At 37.7% G+C, this 18,887-nt stretch overlaps 1 protein-coding gene and 1 pseudogene across 2 annotated transcripts in view; both read right to left on the minus strand.

Annotated features, from left to right (window-relative positions):
- Positions 1-1,665: 1,665 nt before the first annotated feature.
- Positions 1,666-12,106, minus strand: LOC110062922 (guanine nucleotide-binding protein subunit alpha-12-like). The gene is made up of 3 exons (XM_020769868.2): positions 11,564-12,106; positions 10,904-10,954; positions 1,666-3,622 (listed from the first exon to the last, which is right to left on the minus strand). Exons 1-3 carry the CDS (start codon positions 12,089-12,091, stop codon positions 3,053-3,055), a joined length of 1,149 nt encoding a protein of 382 aa, XP_020625527.2. The 5' UTR covers positions 12,092-12,106; the 3' UTR covers positions 1,666-3,052.
- A 3,246-nt stretch (positions 12,107-15,352) lies between these two features.
- LOC149112081 (guanine nucleotide-binding protein subunit alpha-12-like) overlaps positions 15,353-18,887 on the minus strand; it is an 8,060-nt pseudogene continuing 4,525 nt past the window's right edge. Inside the window, exon 3 of the transcript XR_016207253.1 lies at positions 15,353-16,456. The product of XR_016207253.1 is annotated as a guanine nucleotide-binding protein subunit alpha-12-like (transcript). The remainder of the gene's footprint in view (positions 16,457-18,887) is intronic.

The following is an 18,887-nucleotide window of genomic DNA, read 5'->3' on the forward strand; positions in this document are numbered from 1 at the left end:
GTCTTAACAATACATTGTTATGTAGTCATGACAGCAGTTGAGTGCAATTTGAAGTGGGGTCGAATTGGGGCTAAAAATCATGCCTGGTGAAACTTAGAAGATTGTCAAATTAATGGGTATAGCTACCTGCTCTCAAGAAAATTCGGAGAGGGCATCAAAAATTGTGTTTCTTGCATAAATGGTTCATGTCACTGAGACAACAAAAGAAATTGCAGTCTACATGTGACCATTGATGACCTCTGCTACAGTCACAGATAAACTCACTTTACCATGAAATGTTTACCCCTCCATTACGTCAAACTTTTAAGATGTAGATCTCCCTTACAAAATGGAAGAAATTTCCATTGTTCCCACAGCCTACTCATGAAATATCTGCCAGCCAATGAAACAATCTTCAAACATTACAGTATTAAACCACAAATGACCAATCAACCAATGAAGACACTTTCCACACAATTTCTGGGAAACATCATGTAGCTTTGAATTGATTAGCAAGAGTAAGACACAGATGCCCACTCTCTGATTTTTCTTGAGGAGAGTGGCTGATGACTTTACACAGGCTAAACTTTTATCAGTGTATCTCTTTTTGTTAAAAAAAAACACCAACCAGTTCCATATTGCTGGAAGCAAGATCAACATCTAATGGGAAGCAGCAATGGCACAGCAGTAAGAACCCTCACCTCCGACCAATGTGGCCCAATTTTGATGCCAGCTCGGTGCCATATGTGGGTTGGGTTTGTTGGTTCTTGCCTTGCTCAGAGGGTTTTTCTCCAGTTTTCCTTCCCTCTGCAAAAACCAACATCTTCAAATTCCCATTCAGCCAGTATATAGGGCCTGCATGAAAACCAGCCAAGGTCAAAGATATTGATATTCCTTCCTCTCTCAAGGGACTTAAATTGTCACTGGTGAATAGTAATTAGTTTGGGCAGCTTGCTTGGTTTTGTTCTGCTGTTTTTAAGCAGTGTAATTGGTTACCTTAACATCAGCTGCAGCTGGTCATTAACACTGTACATGTGTTAACTGATGCATGCAAATAATTTATCACATTACCTTACCTTACAGAAAAACATCAGTCATGAGATGATACACTTTACTCAGACACAGGGCCTTGTATCAAACTTTACATGTACTATACTTCACAAGTGTTACAAAAATCAAAAAATATCTTTTTATATATAAAATAACTTTTGAAAGAAAAATCAATTGTTAACCACAAAGTACTGGAAAAGCAGTAGATTGAAGCTTTCCCTAAAATGAATTGCTGTTTAGTGACATGTTAACTGTGGGAGTGGTTACCTAAACAACACAATGCATTACTAATCATCATTTTACCATGTGTTAAGAAACTGAGGTGAGAAAGATGAATTGCTAGAGACATATCCATTCTTAATAATCATCAAAAGAAAATTGCAATGAAAGAGTTGACTATCTTGGCAACAAAGTACAGACTGTGTTGTGTGAAGAGACACTTTTGGCATGAACTAACAATATCTGAAATAGCACTTTATGTACAATCATCCAAACTGCGCGAATCCCCCCACCCCCACCCCCTACCCCCTCAACCCGGATATTCCTATGTTATCAAAGAAATATTTCAGGCACATTCTGTACTGTAAATTTGTTGCAAATGAAAATTATGTTGGTACACATCACAGTCACTTATAATTGGGCAGAGAAACAAATATTAAGTAGAAATGTATTTGACATTTAACTCAACATCTAAGAGCATTACAATGAGAGTCTCTTGAACATGTTCTTTCTTAGGGTGATGTCTACCATTTAAAGCTTCACCCTTGTTTTTACACTGTATAGTACACTTCCTAAATCAATGAATTTATCTTGTTTTAGGAAATACCTTACATACACTTCTTGCTGTTACTAACTGTTCTAGATTCTTAAAATATAAGAAGCTTTTGTTTGTCATTTCTATAAAAAGTCAACAACTTGTCCTTATTACTACTACTGTAATTAGTTTAATTTGAATTATATCATAAATCATTGTTAATTTTGGTTAATATGCTGACACACATTGAATCACTGGCTCCCAGTGATACTTCATTATATGTGAAAGCTCTCTCCCTTTCAAGCAGTTTCAAATATAATTCAACAGTGGATTCAACTTCAAGCCATGTAGTGATAAATTGATCCCTTCTTGAAGTATGCACAGCCATGTTCTACTTCCAGAATGCCCTATAAGCACTGGAAGTGTTCAGTTTGTCTTGGCAAAGTAGCAGAACATTAGAGAAAAGTGGAAGAACATGGAAGAATTCAAACATAAAACAGCTCTTGTTGATCATTTATCTTTCTAGATGTGAGAGGTTCAATCTAAGAAGAACCTACTGTTTGACTATAAATATTTGTTCTCTTCATTGAACTTAGGTGGATGTCTCCACAGAAAACATGACTAAGCCAAGCTAGATAATTTGATGCATAAAGAATCTCCTCCACTTTCCTGTAATCCATATAATCTTTGCCTGTGCACTATGTTGCAACAATGTACATCCTTAATATATTTTTGAGACTTTTGTGCTGGTCTCAACTCACTGCAGGGAAGCTTCATAAGTTATAATAGCTTTTATCAAACTATATAATGTTACTATTATCAAACGACTGATGAAAACCAGTTTCAATGAATATTGGCCCGTTCCTCTGTGACAATCACTGCAGACTATATTATGTTTTAATATTGACTATACACAATAACAATAGAAAAATTCACAACCTAAACAAGCCTAGCCTACACATATCAACCAGAATATTTTCAAATTACTCTAACAAATAAGTAAAAAAAGTTGCTTTTTTAGCAGTCTACAAGAGTGTCTCTTGTTGTGTATGCTTTAGCAATTTTGCTTTCTTCTTATCTAAGTATTCTTACAGGCATAATCAAACAAACTGGAATGTCGTAGCCTTGTTGCTGCCTAATGACTGATTTTGGCACATGAACACCTCAACTTGTCATTGTTTGCATCTCATTATCCCTTCTACCCCAACATAATACCCTTTTTAAATTGCAATATCTTGAACACACAACACTGTTCTTTGTGACTTTGAGTTACTGCAGCATCAGTGACTTCAAATTGTCCTGTAATATAGTGTCCTTTACTGCATGGAAAACAAACTTGATATTTTCTGTGTCAATGGCCGTCGTAAAGTGATGAAAAAGAGCTTTAGACCTCTCTCGTCGTTTGCTATCAAACATTTGTAAAATGAAGTTCTGCACATCTTCCAGCTTTCGGGGATCACCCTGGAAAGCTGGGAAGTAGTCCTTTATGTTTGCATATTTGATCTTTTCCATTAAAAGATCAGTCTTGTTTAGAAAAAGGATGATTGACACATTGGCGAAGAATTTGTTGTTGACTATTGTCTCAAAGATGTTGCATGACTCCACAAGACGATTTGTTGTTCTATCTTCCATTAGAACTTGGTCATAAGCACTTGATGACACTAGGAAAAGAATGGATGTGACCTCGTCAAAGCACTGAAACCACTTGGCTCTTTGTGATCTCTGGCCACCAACATCAACCATTTTGAATGGGATTCCCTTGATGATGAACTCATGTTCAACAATACCCTTTGTCGCTTTTCTTGCATGAAGAACATCCTGCTTTGTAGGCAAGTAATCCTTTAAATACAAGAACAAGAAACAAAGTTATGAAAAATTAACAAACCTTCCTTTAATCAATGATGTAAGTGGTGGCTTCTTCATCAATTGTCAATTTTTCAACAAAAACTATTGCTTTTAAATCAAAAACTGTTTTGCCTCATAGCAGTATCGGTATTGGAAAAACATTTTCGCTTTAGAATTGATCCAAGATTTTATCATGGTGCTGTATTAAACTAATCATTGCTGAAAAGGTATACAAAAAAACTCTTATCGCAGTCCGCAATTTTCAATCGATATGGCAATCAAATCTTCTAAGTCTGATACATTCAATACTGATAATATTGGTAGTACATGTATGTTTTTCTGTTTGATAATTTTGTAAATTGCCACTTTCAAGACTAAGATCTCGAGTGATTTATCAATAGAGGTTACTGGACGACTATTTTGTTGAAAATACCCACATAGATCAAGTTACCCTAAACTGAAATGGACTAACATCCAATTCAGAAGGAGTAGCAATAACCCCTAGTCATTTCATGCTACAGAAACTGGCTTAGGCTTTCACAGCATAAGCCCATCTGGTCTACATGTAAGTGCAGGCATTAGTCAAAGGTAAAAATATTAGAGTAAAAGCATGAGTTTTCTACAAGATGCAGCCAAGTTGACTATCGCCACAACATGAACTTAATAATTAAAATAACTTCAGAGCCTGGTGGCCAGCTGGGCCAGCATCCTTGATTTCTTAGTAGCCCAGGACCAAATAAAGTGGTCCTGTATGTTCAGTAGTACACCAGTGTAACACTATATTATCATGACAGTCAAAGAATTCAGAAAGTTGAAATATTGTGCCCAGCTCCCATAATCACAGCGGAATTCCAATTTTTCGAAGCTCCGAAAGTAAGAATTGGTTTGAAAAATTGGGGGTAAACTTAGTGTCAGACTGAATAGAGGGACACAACTTTTGCTTCAAAGAATCTAAATGTAGAGTCTCGAAAAATCCAGTGTGTTTGAAAATCAGGATTCCACTTATCTGAATTTTTTTCAAAGCCTTGTGTGTCCTATCACATGGACAGGTATAGGTAGCGATGAGTATATATCTGAATTTTCAACATATGGAGCAAAACATGGCATCTTCTTGGATATCCCTTTTGTCCAACTGGTTTGAAATGTTTGTGATCTTTAGTTATTATCGTATTATTTCTTTGGCTTTCTGAACACTTTCGTTGTTCCTTGTTTTTTGGTTGGTAACAGCCCCAAACCAGAAAGAAATCTCAAGAATTTGCTGTTAATGTTAATTTTCCAAAACCATTGTAGAGGCAATAACATGTGCCATGAAAACAGTCTGCAAAGTTCTTTGGGTGAAGCAGGAGTCAAATGGCAACAACAGAGAAATCACAATGGCATCTCAACATGGATCAACTTGGAATTGTTTATGGCTTAAATCCCCTTGAAATTTTCTGCCTTCCAACTAAACATTCACTGAAGTTAGTGATATTAGAGTTGGGGAAAAGAAAATAAAGTTAATCCAATTAAACCAGTGGTTATTTATTGTTACTCTAACTTCATACTTCACAATACATCACACCCTAAGTATTTTGTACCGTAGTGGCGTATCAAGCAATATTTACACCTCAATTTTTAATCGCCCTGTCACCACTGGCAACCAGGCAACTGCCAAGTTTTAGCCCCGCTATTGCTCACAGGAAACAAGGTTATGTATTCAGTGGCGGATCCAGACCTTGAGCTTAGGGGGGTGGGGGGGTTTGCTTGCCCTGTGGGCTTTTTCTTCCTTCTGCGATTTTTTTTTTCTAACCAAAATAGAAGGAGCCTGGGGCCCCCGGGCCCTTCCCCTAGATCAGCCACTGGTATTCCTGTTGTTTTATTTAACAAATAGATTCAATAGATGTTGATCTAGGCCTTCATAGGAATCAAGAATGTATAATCTACTAGTTTTGCTAAAATTCCAAGTAAATTTTCCCCTAATGGAGATTTCTGATTATTTCTATACATACAATGTATTTAGTGGTACTAAACTTGATATGCTAGTATACTTCATGCAAACCGAACTGTCACTCAAAACTTCCTGCTATATATACAAGTGCGCTTATCGATTTCTTTTTCTGCAATTTCAAGTTTGTAAAATTGAACTTCTCTTCTTCCTTACAATCAGCCAATCAGACTGCAGCAATTGCATTACTGTGCAAGTATAATCCTACCAAGAAGATCTGTTAGATCTTATAACCACGCTTTAAAAATGAAACGGTTTGCTTAGCACTACCGTCGGAACGCAGTGCACATTCCAAAGCAGTCATTGATGATTCTTTTCTTACTGTAGACATCACATCACTTGATCAACACAAACTGTATTATTGCACCATCAGTGGTAGCCGTGGACAAATCTCCGATGACGTAATGGTCTTAATCTAGAACTTTCTTCTGGATATGTATGGACATGAACGATATGAATGACACAATAATAACACTATTAACAACAGCTTTCTTTCTTAAAAGTCATGATTAAAGTTAATTGGTGTTTTCCACGAGTAAAGGGCTAGCAAAGTAGTCACACAAGTCATATAAAAAAAACCCTATCCCGACCGATGTATCGATTTTGGTCACTCCAGTGACCACAGATTGAAAACGTGACAGAAAATTGGCGTTACTTTTGATTCTCACCAAATTTGGACAGTGGGATGATCTCATCATTAGCCAATTACAGGCCATTTTTCAGCTCTTTTCGTCATATCCCCCCCACGGGAGAATTTTGTCAAGTTAGCTAATTTAGTATGCAAGCCACCGTAATGGTGGTCACTGTCGACGAAATGTTTATTTGCTCAAAATTGGGGCAAAATCTTTCGGAGATGGAAGTCAGGACATTTGTAAGGATACAGAAAGTAATTTGGGACCGGTTGCTGGCTTCTAAGGCTGAATTTATCCAGAAGTAAGCTGTATTTTCGTTTTCATGCCGAAAGCCATGCGATGAAATATTATCAGCTTGTTCTGCTGTCTTGTTCTGTTTTTCTCTTGGTCTTTTTTGTAGCCCGCCGAGGCCAGTCTTTCGTCTAAATCAGTTGCAAAAAGTTCGAAAAAGATGTTCCCATTCAAGGTTTAAGCTCTCAGGTGATAATTCTGGAGTTTTTTTGGCCGAAACGTCGGCTTTGTTATGTTTGTGTTTTTCGGTTGCTATGGGCGACTGTTGCTTCCTTTGTTAGGTCAAGTCTGGGGAGTGAGGTCACAAAAAAATTCTAATTAATTCTGGTTTTGTTCGATTTCACTGAAATTTTAACACGATAAAGCTGGATTGTTAAGGAATAGATTTACCGTCTGCCGATGTGTGGTGGCTATTAACGCTGAAGTGTTATATCGCTTCGAAGTCAGGGTTTTGAAGAGATTTTTTTGCAACGTGTGGGTTCGGCGTGATTTTGTAATCGGAGGTTTCGGTTGACCCCGAAGGAAAAAATATCTGGAAAAGGTCATTTCATCAACGATTCAAACGAATATAAATATGTATATGTTCCGAGCTAAATTTCTGCTGAAAAAATATAATTTTTGACAAGCGCTGGGTTTTTAATTTTTTCCCGCGAAAGATGAGATTTATTAATGTTTCAACAGTTTTTGGCGAGTAAACATCACAGGTTGCGTGACTCAAAATTTGGCCGAGTGGAAACTTGGGTCTGCTCGCACACAAATCGAAACAAGAAGATCTGTTAGATCTTATAACCACACTATTAAAATTTAACTGTTTGCTTAGCACTACCGTCGGAACGCAGTGCACATTCCAAAGCAGTTATTGATGATTCTTTTCTTACTGTAGACATCACATCACTTGATCAACACAAACTGTATTATTGCACCATCAGTGGTAGCCATTGACAAATCTCCGATGACATAATGGTCTTAATCTTTGTAGAACTTTCTTCGGGATATGTATGGGCATGAGCGATATGAATGACATGATAATAACACTATTAGCAACAGCTTTCTTTCTTAAAAGTCATGATTAAATTTAATTGGTGTTTTCCACAAGTAAAGGGCTAGCAAAGTAGTCACACAAGTCATATAATTTAATAATAAAACTCTATCCCGACCGATGTATCGATTTTGGTCACTCCAGTGACCACAGATTGAAAACGTGACAGAAAATTGGCGTTACTTTCCATGATCTCATCATTAGCCAATTATAGGCCATCTTTCAGCTCTTTTCGTCATATCCCCCCCTCAGGAGAATTTTGTCAAGTTAGCTAATTTAGTATGCAAGCCACCGTAATGGCGGTCACCGTCGACGAAATGTTTATTTGCTCAAAATTGGGGCAAAATCTTTCGGAGATGGAAATCAGGACATTTGTAAGGATACAGAAAGTAATTTGGGGCCGGTTGCTGGCTTCTAAGGCTGAATTTATCCAGAAGTAAGCTGTATTTTCGTTTTCGTGCCGAAAGCCGTGCGATGAAACGTTATCGGCTTGTTCTGCTGTCTTGTTCTGTTTTTCTCTTGGTCTTTCTTGTAGCCCGCCGAGGCCAGTCTTTCGTCTAAATCAGTTGAAAAAAGTTCAAAAAAGATGTTCCCATTCAAGTTTAAGCTCTCAGGCAATAATTCTGGAGATTTTTGGCCGAAACGTTCGGCTTTGTTATGTTCGTGTTTTTCCGTTGCTATGGGCGACCGTTGCTTCCTTTGTTAGGTCAAGTCTGGGGAGTGAGGTCACAAAAAAATTCTAATTAATTCTGGTTTTGTTTGATTTCGCTGAAATTTTAACACGATAAGGCTGGATTGTTAACGGATAGATTTACCGCCTGCCGATGTGTGGTAGCTATTAACGCTGAAGTGTTATATCGCTTCGAAGTCAGGGTTTTGAAGAGATTTGTTTGCAATGTGTGGGTTCGGCGTGATTTTGTAATCGGAGGTTTTTGTTGACCCCGAAGGAAAAAATATCCGGAAAAGGTCATTTCATCGACGATTCAAAGGAATATAAATATGTATATGTTCCGAGCTAAATTTCTGCTGAAAAAATGTAATTTTTGACGAACGCTGGGTTTTTAATTTTTTCCTGCGAAAGTCAGTATCGGAGATGAGATTTATTAATGTTTCAACAGCTTTTGGCGAGTAAACATCACAGATTGCGTGACTCAAAATTTGGCCGAGTGGAAGCTTGGGTCTGGTCACAGACAAAACTGCGAAAAAAAAAAAAACACGGGTAAACCATGAACCGCGCTCGGCCCATGGCCGCGCAGTTAAAAAAAAAAACAAGGGTAAACCATGAACCGCGCTCGGCCCATGGCCGCACAGTTAATAATAAACTATAAAACCTGTTTTTCACTAGGTCATATGCACAAGCATAAGCATAACAGTAGTGTTGGGATACCCACAACACAAGCATAAGCATGCAAGCATAAGCATAACGGCAGTGTTGGGATACCCAAAACAAAAGCATAAGCATGCAAGCATGCAGAGAATGGATAATTGCCTTATTATCGGTTCCCTACATCCTCAATACAGTAAAACAAGATGGGAGACAATGTTTATTCTTATGCTTACAGCAGGGTAGAAGTTAAAGCCAAAACCAGAGATACACTTTCCCTTTCAAAGAGGCACTCAGACTATCACATTCTGTCAGGAAGTACACAATGATGAGGGAACCAAACACATTTGGGCATTTGCAATAGAATGCAATGGGTGCCTACTAATACTTAGATCACTTGAGTGTCCATTCCTATCACATTATTAAATATTGTAAATCAGCAATGCCTTAGAGTTAAATGGCAATGATTACAACTAAGGTCATTGTCAACAGGAGCACTGATTGTTGAAACATAACTGATATCATAAATAGAAGGCCAGTATCACAAGAGAAATACACCTTGTTCGCACAATTTCTTCAATCATTGTTAAAATTTAGCAGGGCTAGACATTTTAGTCATAGAATAGAATTGTTTAAGCCACAAATCGGTATGTGAATAATTTCACATTCAGAACCACCAGTTAGTCTGTGCATATAAAAACATTGCCTACCCCACTAAATTGTGTTTTTGCTCAGTTAAAAAAAAGTCCTTTCAAAACCATTTTTGCAGGGTTCATAAATCTTGATTGTGATCATTCCATACCCTCAATCCCAAACAAAATTGTGCCGTGGCTTGAAAATAAATAAGTGGAAAAAAACAGACCCACAAAATGACTGACTTTATAAGTTTTGAACTATTGTGGCTATGTAGATATTGCATTACAATAATCAGAATTTTTCGTTCTTTCATTCATTGTTTGTACAGCATCAAACTTCTCTTCACAGCATCAAACTTCTCTTCACAGCAAGCTTTAGCTTTTGAGCAAACTTTTCAACAAACAGTTCACAAAAACTTATGTGTTCTTTTTTAACAAGGGATTGTAAAAGAAGATAACCGGAGACACAGTCAAGCGACTTAAAAGGGACCCTTTGTGTAAATAAAATTATTACAATCTATATTTAGTGATTGCTCTATCTGTTATTATACAGACAAAACCCAAAGCTTTTGAGCCCGTACAGGTTCGGACAAAATGAAATCGAAAATAAATCTAAAACGAATGAACCACAAAACTTCGCAGATCTTTCCTGAAAAGTATATTTATTAACTTTTGCGCGTACGAAGTTTTAAGAGTCTGTATATATAATAAGTTTGTATAGCCACTTCTGACACTCGACATAAATCACTTAACATTGGGTTGATGCATAAAACTCCCTGAAACACAGCCAACCGAGCTCTTTAGTTAATTTCACAACGGGGAAACGGAAATCCAAGTTCAGGAGTGCGCATTTTATACATGAGGAAATTTTGGATTCTGTTTACTTGTATTTGCTGAAAGCAGGGACAGATTACTTCATCGAAGTCTCGAATTATTAAACGTGTATAAACATGAAAATAAAAACAACCTTTAAAACTAAATAATTTCAATCCTGTGGTTCTTATTGTATAAACATCAGATAATAACAGACATGTAAAAAGAGCAATCGATTGAAAACCAATAAAAACTCAGTGGTTTTCTCTCCTCAGGACTATAGACAGAGCTTCGAAATTTACTGGGATGGTTTTATGCCATTAAATTTACAATGTTCCCCGGGAACTGGACACGGGTAAAATTGAACTGCATTTAGGAAGGATTGTTTGCTCTTGCGAATAATACGAGGAGAAAGAATATGAAAGAGATATTTGCCCTAAATGAGTCCCAAGTTCGTCGGTATGTTTACATCTCCATCTAAAACTTAACGTCCATTGAACGTTCTAAAGTGCAATACACATGTGAGGGGAAGAAATTTTAAGGTTAAAACAACTCACCGGCCGACCAACCCGTTCCAAATGGTCGAGGAAATATTTAGATGAATCGCCCTGTAAAAAAGGAATGATTACAATTGAGTCAAAGTACGCCTGAAAGAATGTCAATTTCAACCCTCCCAAACGGTCGCCAATTCTGTAAACCAAAACTGCAAACGACGTATTCGAATGCCTGTCCACAGTATAACACAAATTAAAACTTCTTTTGCAAGTTACTTTGATGGAAGTACACAAAAGTCTCCTATTCCGACTTTCCTTCCAAAATAATTGGGCTTATGAAACAAAGAACAAAGATAGCCAGATCAGATGCGATAGTTATGTCGCTCTGATATCATTATGAGTCGGTAAACCAACTTTATTTTTTATCCCCACGAAAACGCCTTCAGGCCTCGCTTTTACTTCAGGTATACTGTAAAATCTAAAACAAAACAACGACGTAGAAAATAGAAAGAGTGTGTGTGCAACCGAAGAAACATAATAAATACAGTTTTAATTCCCTTCATGGGCTAGCATTGTTGAAATCTGCGAGAGTTGTGTTATGCATAATACATTGTTTGTGGTGGCTCGCAGAAGCCGCTTTTTAGCAAACGTAACATTTAGTTCACGATCACTAATTCAATCTCCTACAGATCAGATCAATAAAAATTAAATGCCTATTCTCACCAGCTGAAATTCTCTTCTTCTGTCGTACGCATCTTGAATGCCTTTATCCCGCCAAAGCCTCTTCACACAATCGAAGTAACTCATGAACATATCCGTGTCGATGTGTTGCGTCGCTTGGAAATTCAAGATCTTTTCTGCGTACATTTGGTTCGAGGGATCTTGCCATTCTAGTCTCAACTTCCTTCGAGCATCAGCCAGGACCTTCATCCCCTTGAGGATGTTACCATAAATGATGGGGCGAAATTCATTCAATGCATCGCTGTCGAAATCCTGGCCATGAATGATGCGCATTTGCTTAAGGAAAGTGCTCTTCCCGCTCTCTCCGGCACCTAAAAGCAAGACTTTAACTTGACGACGATATTGAACTTTCTCTTGAGCGATTTGCCTATCTATTTTTCTTGATCTGGCTTTCTGTTCAGCCTCCTCTTGGCTGAGGCAGCACGCATCGAACACCATTATGGCCGACACTGAGGCTGCAACTGACTGCAAAATCCACACCCACTGAGGGTTGCGAGCTATGGAGAACATGGCCTTTGATCAGACCGACCAATAAAAGAGCTTACCGGAAGGAACACGTATTTTAACACGTTTCGAGACCTGATTTTCGTCGCTAATTATATCTAACACATTTTTGTTGCTCCGGGTAAGCTCCAGGAAAGCTAATTACTGGTTTTAAGGATATTTTCGAAAATGAGGCAAGGGAAAACAATTAAACTGTTAACAATAGCAACTAAGACAAGCAAAGCATGACAACATAGTTCTCAACATTTTCGAGTTATTGCTCAACGATTTGCCCTTTTCTTTTCAAGTCCAGTTTAAAGCCAATAATTTTAAATCAATGTCAGTAAGAGAACATTGAATATTAAACACATCTACCGCTTGAAAGCTTAAAACAGATACGATGTACACTTGCTGTCAAGATAGGAACATGTTAAAATGGAGGATAAACTAGAACTTGAGGTCGCTTGGTCTGATTATTTCCATCCATGCCAGCTTTCCACGAAAATTAACTTTAAATTTTCCCTTCAATAGTTAGTCATAACTATGACATTGCCTTAAAGTATATAGATGAGTGTTTGTTTTCATCGGAATTGTGCATGCATTTCTGTTTCTGTTGTTGTTCTTGTTGTTTTTTCTGACATTTGGAATATATTATTTTTCAATTAGCAAAGATTTGGCTTTCACCATATATTCATTATTTTTTCACTGGAATTTACAATAACTGTGGACGCAAATGCTGACACCTTACAAATGATCTAATCAATGTTAATTCACGTCACAGGTCGAGAAATTAGCAAATGTAACGTTTTGAAATATTGCCATTGCACCTCTTTGTCGAGAAATTGACGAGTAGAAAAAAACAGCTTAAGTCCACTGAGTAGGGAAATAATGTACTTAACAGACCTGCGAAATGGACACTAAGATTGATATATATTGCCTAGTATATGTTTTTCTGGTATCTTTTTTCGCTGAAAACACCAATAAGTGGAATTAAAGGATCTCTTCCAATCCGTTTGACGTAACTAAAAGCCCTCTCCCATACGAGTTTAGTTTTACAATTTTAGAGTAAACGAACCCCATAAAGTTGCCTTTACTGCTACCAAATCATGGCTAACATATAGACGTTCACTTGAAACCTGCTCAGTGTTTACCCCGGGAGTATTTCATAGCGTGAATTTTTTTCAGAGCAAGCTATGCTATGAACAGAAATGACGGAAGGGTTACTTTGGCAGAGTGCCGGATTTGGGAAGGACTGGGAATTAGCCTTTCTCAATTAAATTTATTTTGACATACATTACAATAATTAATTCCAATAAATCTGGTGCGTTTACAACGTCAGCATGGGCTCCTAATGTCAGCTAAGTTTAGCTAGACATAAAGGAGAATAAAAGTATTTTCTGCCAAACCCTTTGACAAACCATGTTTTAGCAACAAACTTCCTTCATGGAAAGCGTCAGCCCTTGAAAAACTTTCATTCACAAACCTGTTTATAAAGGGAATTTTATCTATGCACGTTTTAACATTCCGGATCAATAAATCTCGTCGTTCATTACAGGGGCACACTTATGTTTCCTTGTTTGCTGATAAATGACATCCGTGTTGATAAACAGATATATAAATGAGCAAACAATCTTGTAATAATATTATTATTAAAGTCCTCGACAGAATAAAAATAGCCTTGCTATCTCACAATAGGCTGAAAACAGAATCTATTTGGGTTGGTGATGATTGATTGTTCGCGTTACCAGTACGATTTGGAAAGCCGTCTTTGTTTTGTTATGTAAACTTTTCAAGTTTGTTTGAAATAATGTTTAACAGTTCCGCTTTCGCGGGAGCAGAAGGCGGTAATTGTACAACGTCAAACTAGTATATCATATCCGCTATTCGTAAGGGCTGCTTCCGATTTCTTCCACTTCCGCTTTCAAAAATACACCCACTTTTATTCTTCTAAATACACCTACTTTCCTGTTTCGTGCTTACCAACGTAAGTCATTATGCAATACATTAGTCGTCAATGGGTCTCAATATTGTGTATCTCAAGTCACAACAAAGACAGCCTTGTCACAACTCATTCCGAGCATTCGAATGACGCGTGAGACCGAATAGCAGTCTGGGTATTCATTCCGGTAAAGATCGCAACCAAACAATGTTACAATGTAAAAGCTTCTTTCGTACTTGCAAAGCAGTTAAAACTTTTCCTTCCTATGGATCATCGCGCACTCCTTCCAAAAGACCGTCTGCCTAGGAAGCTATTTACACTTCGATTCGGAAAAAGAGTCGACTAAGAAACGAGCATGAAGTAGATTGTTTTGGATGAGAGCTCCACCTTCTTCCGATTCCTGTTACCTGTTGTTTGCTGTGGCCAAAATCTTTGAAAAAATTATCTATGACCAACTATACAATTATCTAAATGCAAATGATTTATTAACCAATTGCCAGTCTGGCTTTCGATCTCAACACAGTACTCTTACTGTCTTGTTGGAGACTAGCAATAACTGGTGTGTCAATGTTGACAACGGTCTTCTCAATGGTGTAATTTTCATTGATTCAAAGAAGGCTTTGACACTATAGATCATAAAATCATCTTGTAAAAACTTGCTAAATATGGGGTCCTAAAAAGGTTCAAGTCTTACCTGACGAATCGTATGCAACGAGGCAACGTAAACATTGAATCACCTTTCCAGCGCAAGCCCGAAGTTCTCCAAGGATCAATAATTGGTCGTCTATTTTTTTTATCTATATTAGAGACTTAAGCGCTCGAACCTATAGGCTCCCCTACAATGTATGCTGATGACACTAATGTTACTTTTGCTGCATCTAACATGACTGATCTTGAGACCCAAATCAATAGTGAACTTAAAAGCATTAATCTCTGGCTCAGAGTCAACAAGTTAAGCCTCAATGTTGCTAAAACTAAGTGCGTTTATGCGCATTAGCTCGCGTCAAAAACTGGAGTCTTTAAATGACGAGACAATAAATATTACTGCAGACGACGTCAAAATGAACCAAACAGATCATAGCAAAGCTCTCGGACTGAACATAGATGAAAACCTATCCTGGAAGGAGCACATAAATGCAATTTCGAAAAAAGTCGCTTCCAGTATCGGTGCACATAAGCAAGTCAGCGTTTTGCAGTGTTCAGTTGGGATGCTTGTCTCAGCTGCTAAGTGAGAAACTTCAAAAACTACAAAATCGTGCTGCCAGAGTAATTAATAAATCAAGTTATGATACGAACTCTAGCTATCTTCTTATCTCGCTTAGCTGGGATAACTTATCAGTTAGAAGGGCGAAGCAAAAGGCAAATTTAATGTACAAATGCGTTAATAAGCTCGCCCCAGTTTATCTTTGTAACAAGTTTACTCCGAAATTCGTCCTTTGATCTTCGATTCGCGACGCTACTCAAAAATTGTATCTACCTCCTGACCGAAACCAAGAACCGACTACCTAAAGCGAAGCGTCAGTTACAGCGGAGCTTCTCTATGAAACGATCCTCCCGAGAAACTTTGTACTACAAAATCCTTAGACCTCTTCAAAAGAAGTATTAATATATGGTTCTCTGCATCGGGACTCCCACACTGCAGATATGTGACACACGGCAGATATGTAAACTAGTAGATAGAAAATGTTTCTGTTTTTTTCTATTATTATGTACTGGTATTTTTACCGTGGTATAAACAAAGTTTTCATTCATTCGTTCGTTCGTTCGTTCGTTCATTCAAGTTAAAAAAAACACTATTTTCTTGTATTTTACACAGGGTTTACAGCGATTTAAGAAAAACTGGGCTCACTTAGTCAAAACTACAACAATGCAAATCTATAAAGGCAACCCTTACACGGATAAGTATCCCTAATTATGTGAAAAAGCAATGTGATATTGTTTGGGTCACTGGTTGTCATGAAGTGATGGCCGCGGAAGAGAGCGCGAGAATTCTCTTGTCGCCTGTCATCAAACATCTGAAAAAGAAAGCCTTGCACATCTTCTAGTTTTCGTGGATCTCCCTGAAACTCTGGGAAGTATTCCTTTATGTTCGAGTGTTTGATCTTTTCCTCTAAAAGGTCTGCCTTGGTGAAGAAAAGGATGACTGACTTATGGGCAAAGAAAAAGCTGTTGATTATTGTATCAAAGAGGTCACATGAGTCCACAAGACAATTCGTTGTTCCGTCCATGAGGAATTGGTCGTAAGCAATACACGACACGAGGAACAGAATGGACTCCGCATTTTCAAAACAAGGAAATCTCTGCCACTTAGTGTTAGGGCTGGAATACTTCTGGTCACCAATATGGATCATGTTCAACGTAGTATCGTAAAAGTTAACCTCATGCCTTGTTATGCCGCCAAGGCCTTCTGCTGCTTTCGCATAGTGAGCATCCACCTTTGTGGGCAAGTATTCCTTCAGCAAAGAAGAAAAGTGCAAGTAAGTATAATATTTTAAGTCTAAAATGATATATACAATTCAGCCAAAGAATAACATTTGCTTGTTTGAAGGCACACCCCTGTCGACACTAACGCACTGCCTTCCACGCGTTAAAGTCTAGTCAATTTATCCCGCTCCACGTTTAAGGACGGTGCCTACTAATTGCAAAAGTTTTTGCGCCAGGTTAGGACCACGCGGAAAAAATAGATCTTTGCAAGGGCTGTTGGAATCTACAAAGAAAAATGGGTATAGCCACGCATTTTTTCGAGATAATTAGCCCTGAATCTCAACAAAAATGCTGACATCAGCATTTTCCTGAAAAAAGAAGGAAAGGATATTTCTTCACAGATTTCGATTGAATTCGCCTTTACATACAGAAAAGCAAACACATTTAAAAAGATCTTTAAACTATATAGCAAATGATAATAAAAAAAAACCATTTTTGATATGTTTTTAATGACAAACTCGTTGCAAAAGCGCTTTTAGCGTATCTGACAGCCTTCCTCTGGTTCAGCTAAAATACAGTCTAAATACCTTTTGCTCACAACCAGAAACTAATCACGTGTTGAATAGACTTGCGACTTCCGTTTCATAACATAAAATGTAGGGGTAACCACGCGTTATTGATCTTTTTTGAAAACTTTTACGGTGCCCGTTACATTTTTTCCTGTCACCTCCCCAGTAAATAAGACATTTGCGTATCTCGCACTTGCCTTGCGCGCGCACTACGCCATCTGCAGATACATGTTTACAGTTGGATTTCAGTATAATTTTCGACAGATAACAGTTAGGTTTTCAGCTGAAAGACGTATACAGTTAATGGTTAGTGATATGCTATTCTGGTGTTCCTGGTTTAAGTACGGGTTCATTAAACTTGATTTGGTCACAGTAGGAAAATTTTGCTTTCATTTTGTCGTGTACGACAGAGCTGAAAAACGACTGTGCATGCTCATTCGCGCGCGCCGAGAAACTGGGAAAGACAACATAAAACCATAGCAACGTATACGTAAAATGGCGGCATTTTTGAAAAATTTAAGAGCGCTGAGAGTTTTCGCTTGGGCTAAGGTGTAAGTAAAAAGGTTAAGCTTGAAACTTTCCTTTAAGACCGGTCGATATTAGTTCTAAAACATATCTCCTGAACACCACACTTCCATCCTTGAACACTCATCGAAATTTTGCCGCGAAGTCGGAGTTCGTGCCGCGAAAATGCGGCTCGTGTTGCAGATTATGTTAATGAGTTTGATGTTCACGGAAACTTCCGGTGAGCGGACCTGTTGGTACCACAGAAAAACCAGAAATGGTGAGGAATGCAAAGGGAAAATGCGGAGGTTCAATGCTGCAATAGCAAGGTATGTCGGTGGCACTACGAACAGCTGGAACGAACCTCTACATGTATACCAATGCCAGATACTAATGTTATAGTTACATCATTTTAGCTGTATTATATTTTTGGTAACACCATGTACTCATATGGGAATACTGAAATAAATTGGTGTTGTTGTTGTTGTTGAAAGCACCCAAAAGATTAAGCTTTATATAAGCTGGTTGAAAGGTATAAAATGAACAAAAACAATTACATCGACAAAAGCAGTGGGGGATGGGGGACAAAATGGTGGAATAGCCCTATATCTAGTTTTGTAATGTCTACAGGCTTTTCTCAAGCCTGAATATACAAAAACCATCATTAGATGTTCCAGATAAGCTAATTAAAATTGCTGCAGAGCCATTATGGAAGCCCCCAGCACACATATATAACCACTCGATAACAACTGGCATAGGACTTTTATTTTTTTTCTTGGCGTTTTTCTTAACATGGTTGTAACCACTTCAAAAGGCCAATTGCTACCCTATACCCTGGTTACCACACACATTTTTTTTTATTCTTTCCATAGCCATATGCAAAATAGATTTCTCTTCTCATATTTATTTAATTATAATACTGATGTAAATTAATTCTGTAAATAATGCACAATAAAAGTTGATCGATTGATTTAATTTGACAGTTTAATGATCTGTTGATTGTGTAAGACCCTTTTTTGTAAAAAAAATAGAACAGAATGGGGTTACTTGAAAAAATGAGGACATGAAAGATCCTATGAAAGTGAGCACCTTGCAAGGAAACATGAGCAAAACTCCAATACAACAAAACTTTCCTGAGTTCAACAGATTTTTATTCTACTGCGGCTTACAAACCTATGTAAATAACCAGGAAGTAAATAGTTCTTACCATTAAAAAATTTTCCCTTCATCTATCAGCACGGCTTATATTTAAATCCTCTGGTCAGTGATGTAATTTCCACGGCTGATTTCCACAAACGCTTCCGTGTGTCCATAAACAAATTTTACCGTGTCATCGATAGACGTAATACATGCCGTATCCTGATTACTTTGCTTGAAAGCTTTCACA

Source organism: Orbicella faveolata, unplaced genomic scaffold (assembly GCF_042242905.1).
Source record: "Orbicella faveolata isolate gen_17 unplaced genomic scaffold, um_ofav_v1 contig_2, whole genome shotgun sequence".
Lineage (NCBI taxonomy): Eukaryota > Metazoa > Cnidaria > Anthozoa > Scleractinia > Merulinidae > Orbicella > Orbicella faveolata.

Excerpts from the sequence above, each read along its gene's own strand:
- LOC110062922 (XM_020769868.2), bottom strand. The coding sequence starts at position 12,091 with ATGTTCTCCATAGCTCGCAACCCTCAGTGGGTGTGGATTTTGCAGTCA. Across the intron at positions 10,955-11,563 it reads GAAGAAGAGAATTTCAGCTG|GGCGATTCATCTAAATATTT; the intron begins GTGAGAATAGGC and ends CCTTTTTTACAG. Across the intron at positions 3,623-10,903 it reads TGGAACGGGTTGGTCGGCCG|GATTACTTGCCTACAAAGCA; the intron begins GTGAGTTGTTTT and ends TTGTATTTAAAG.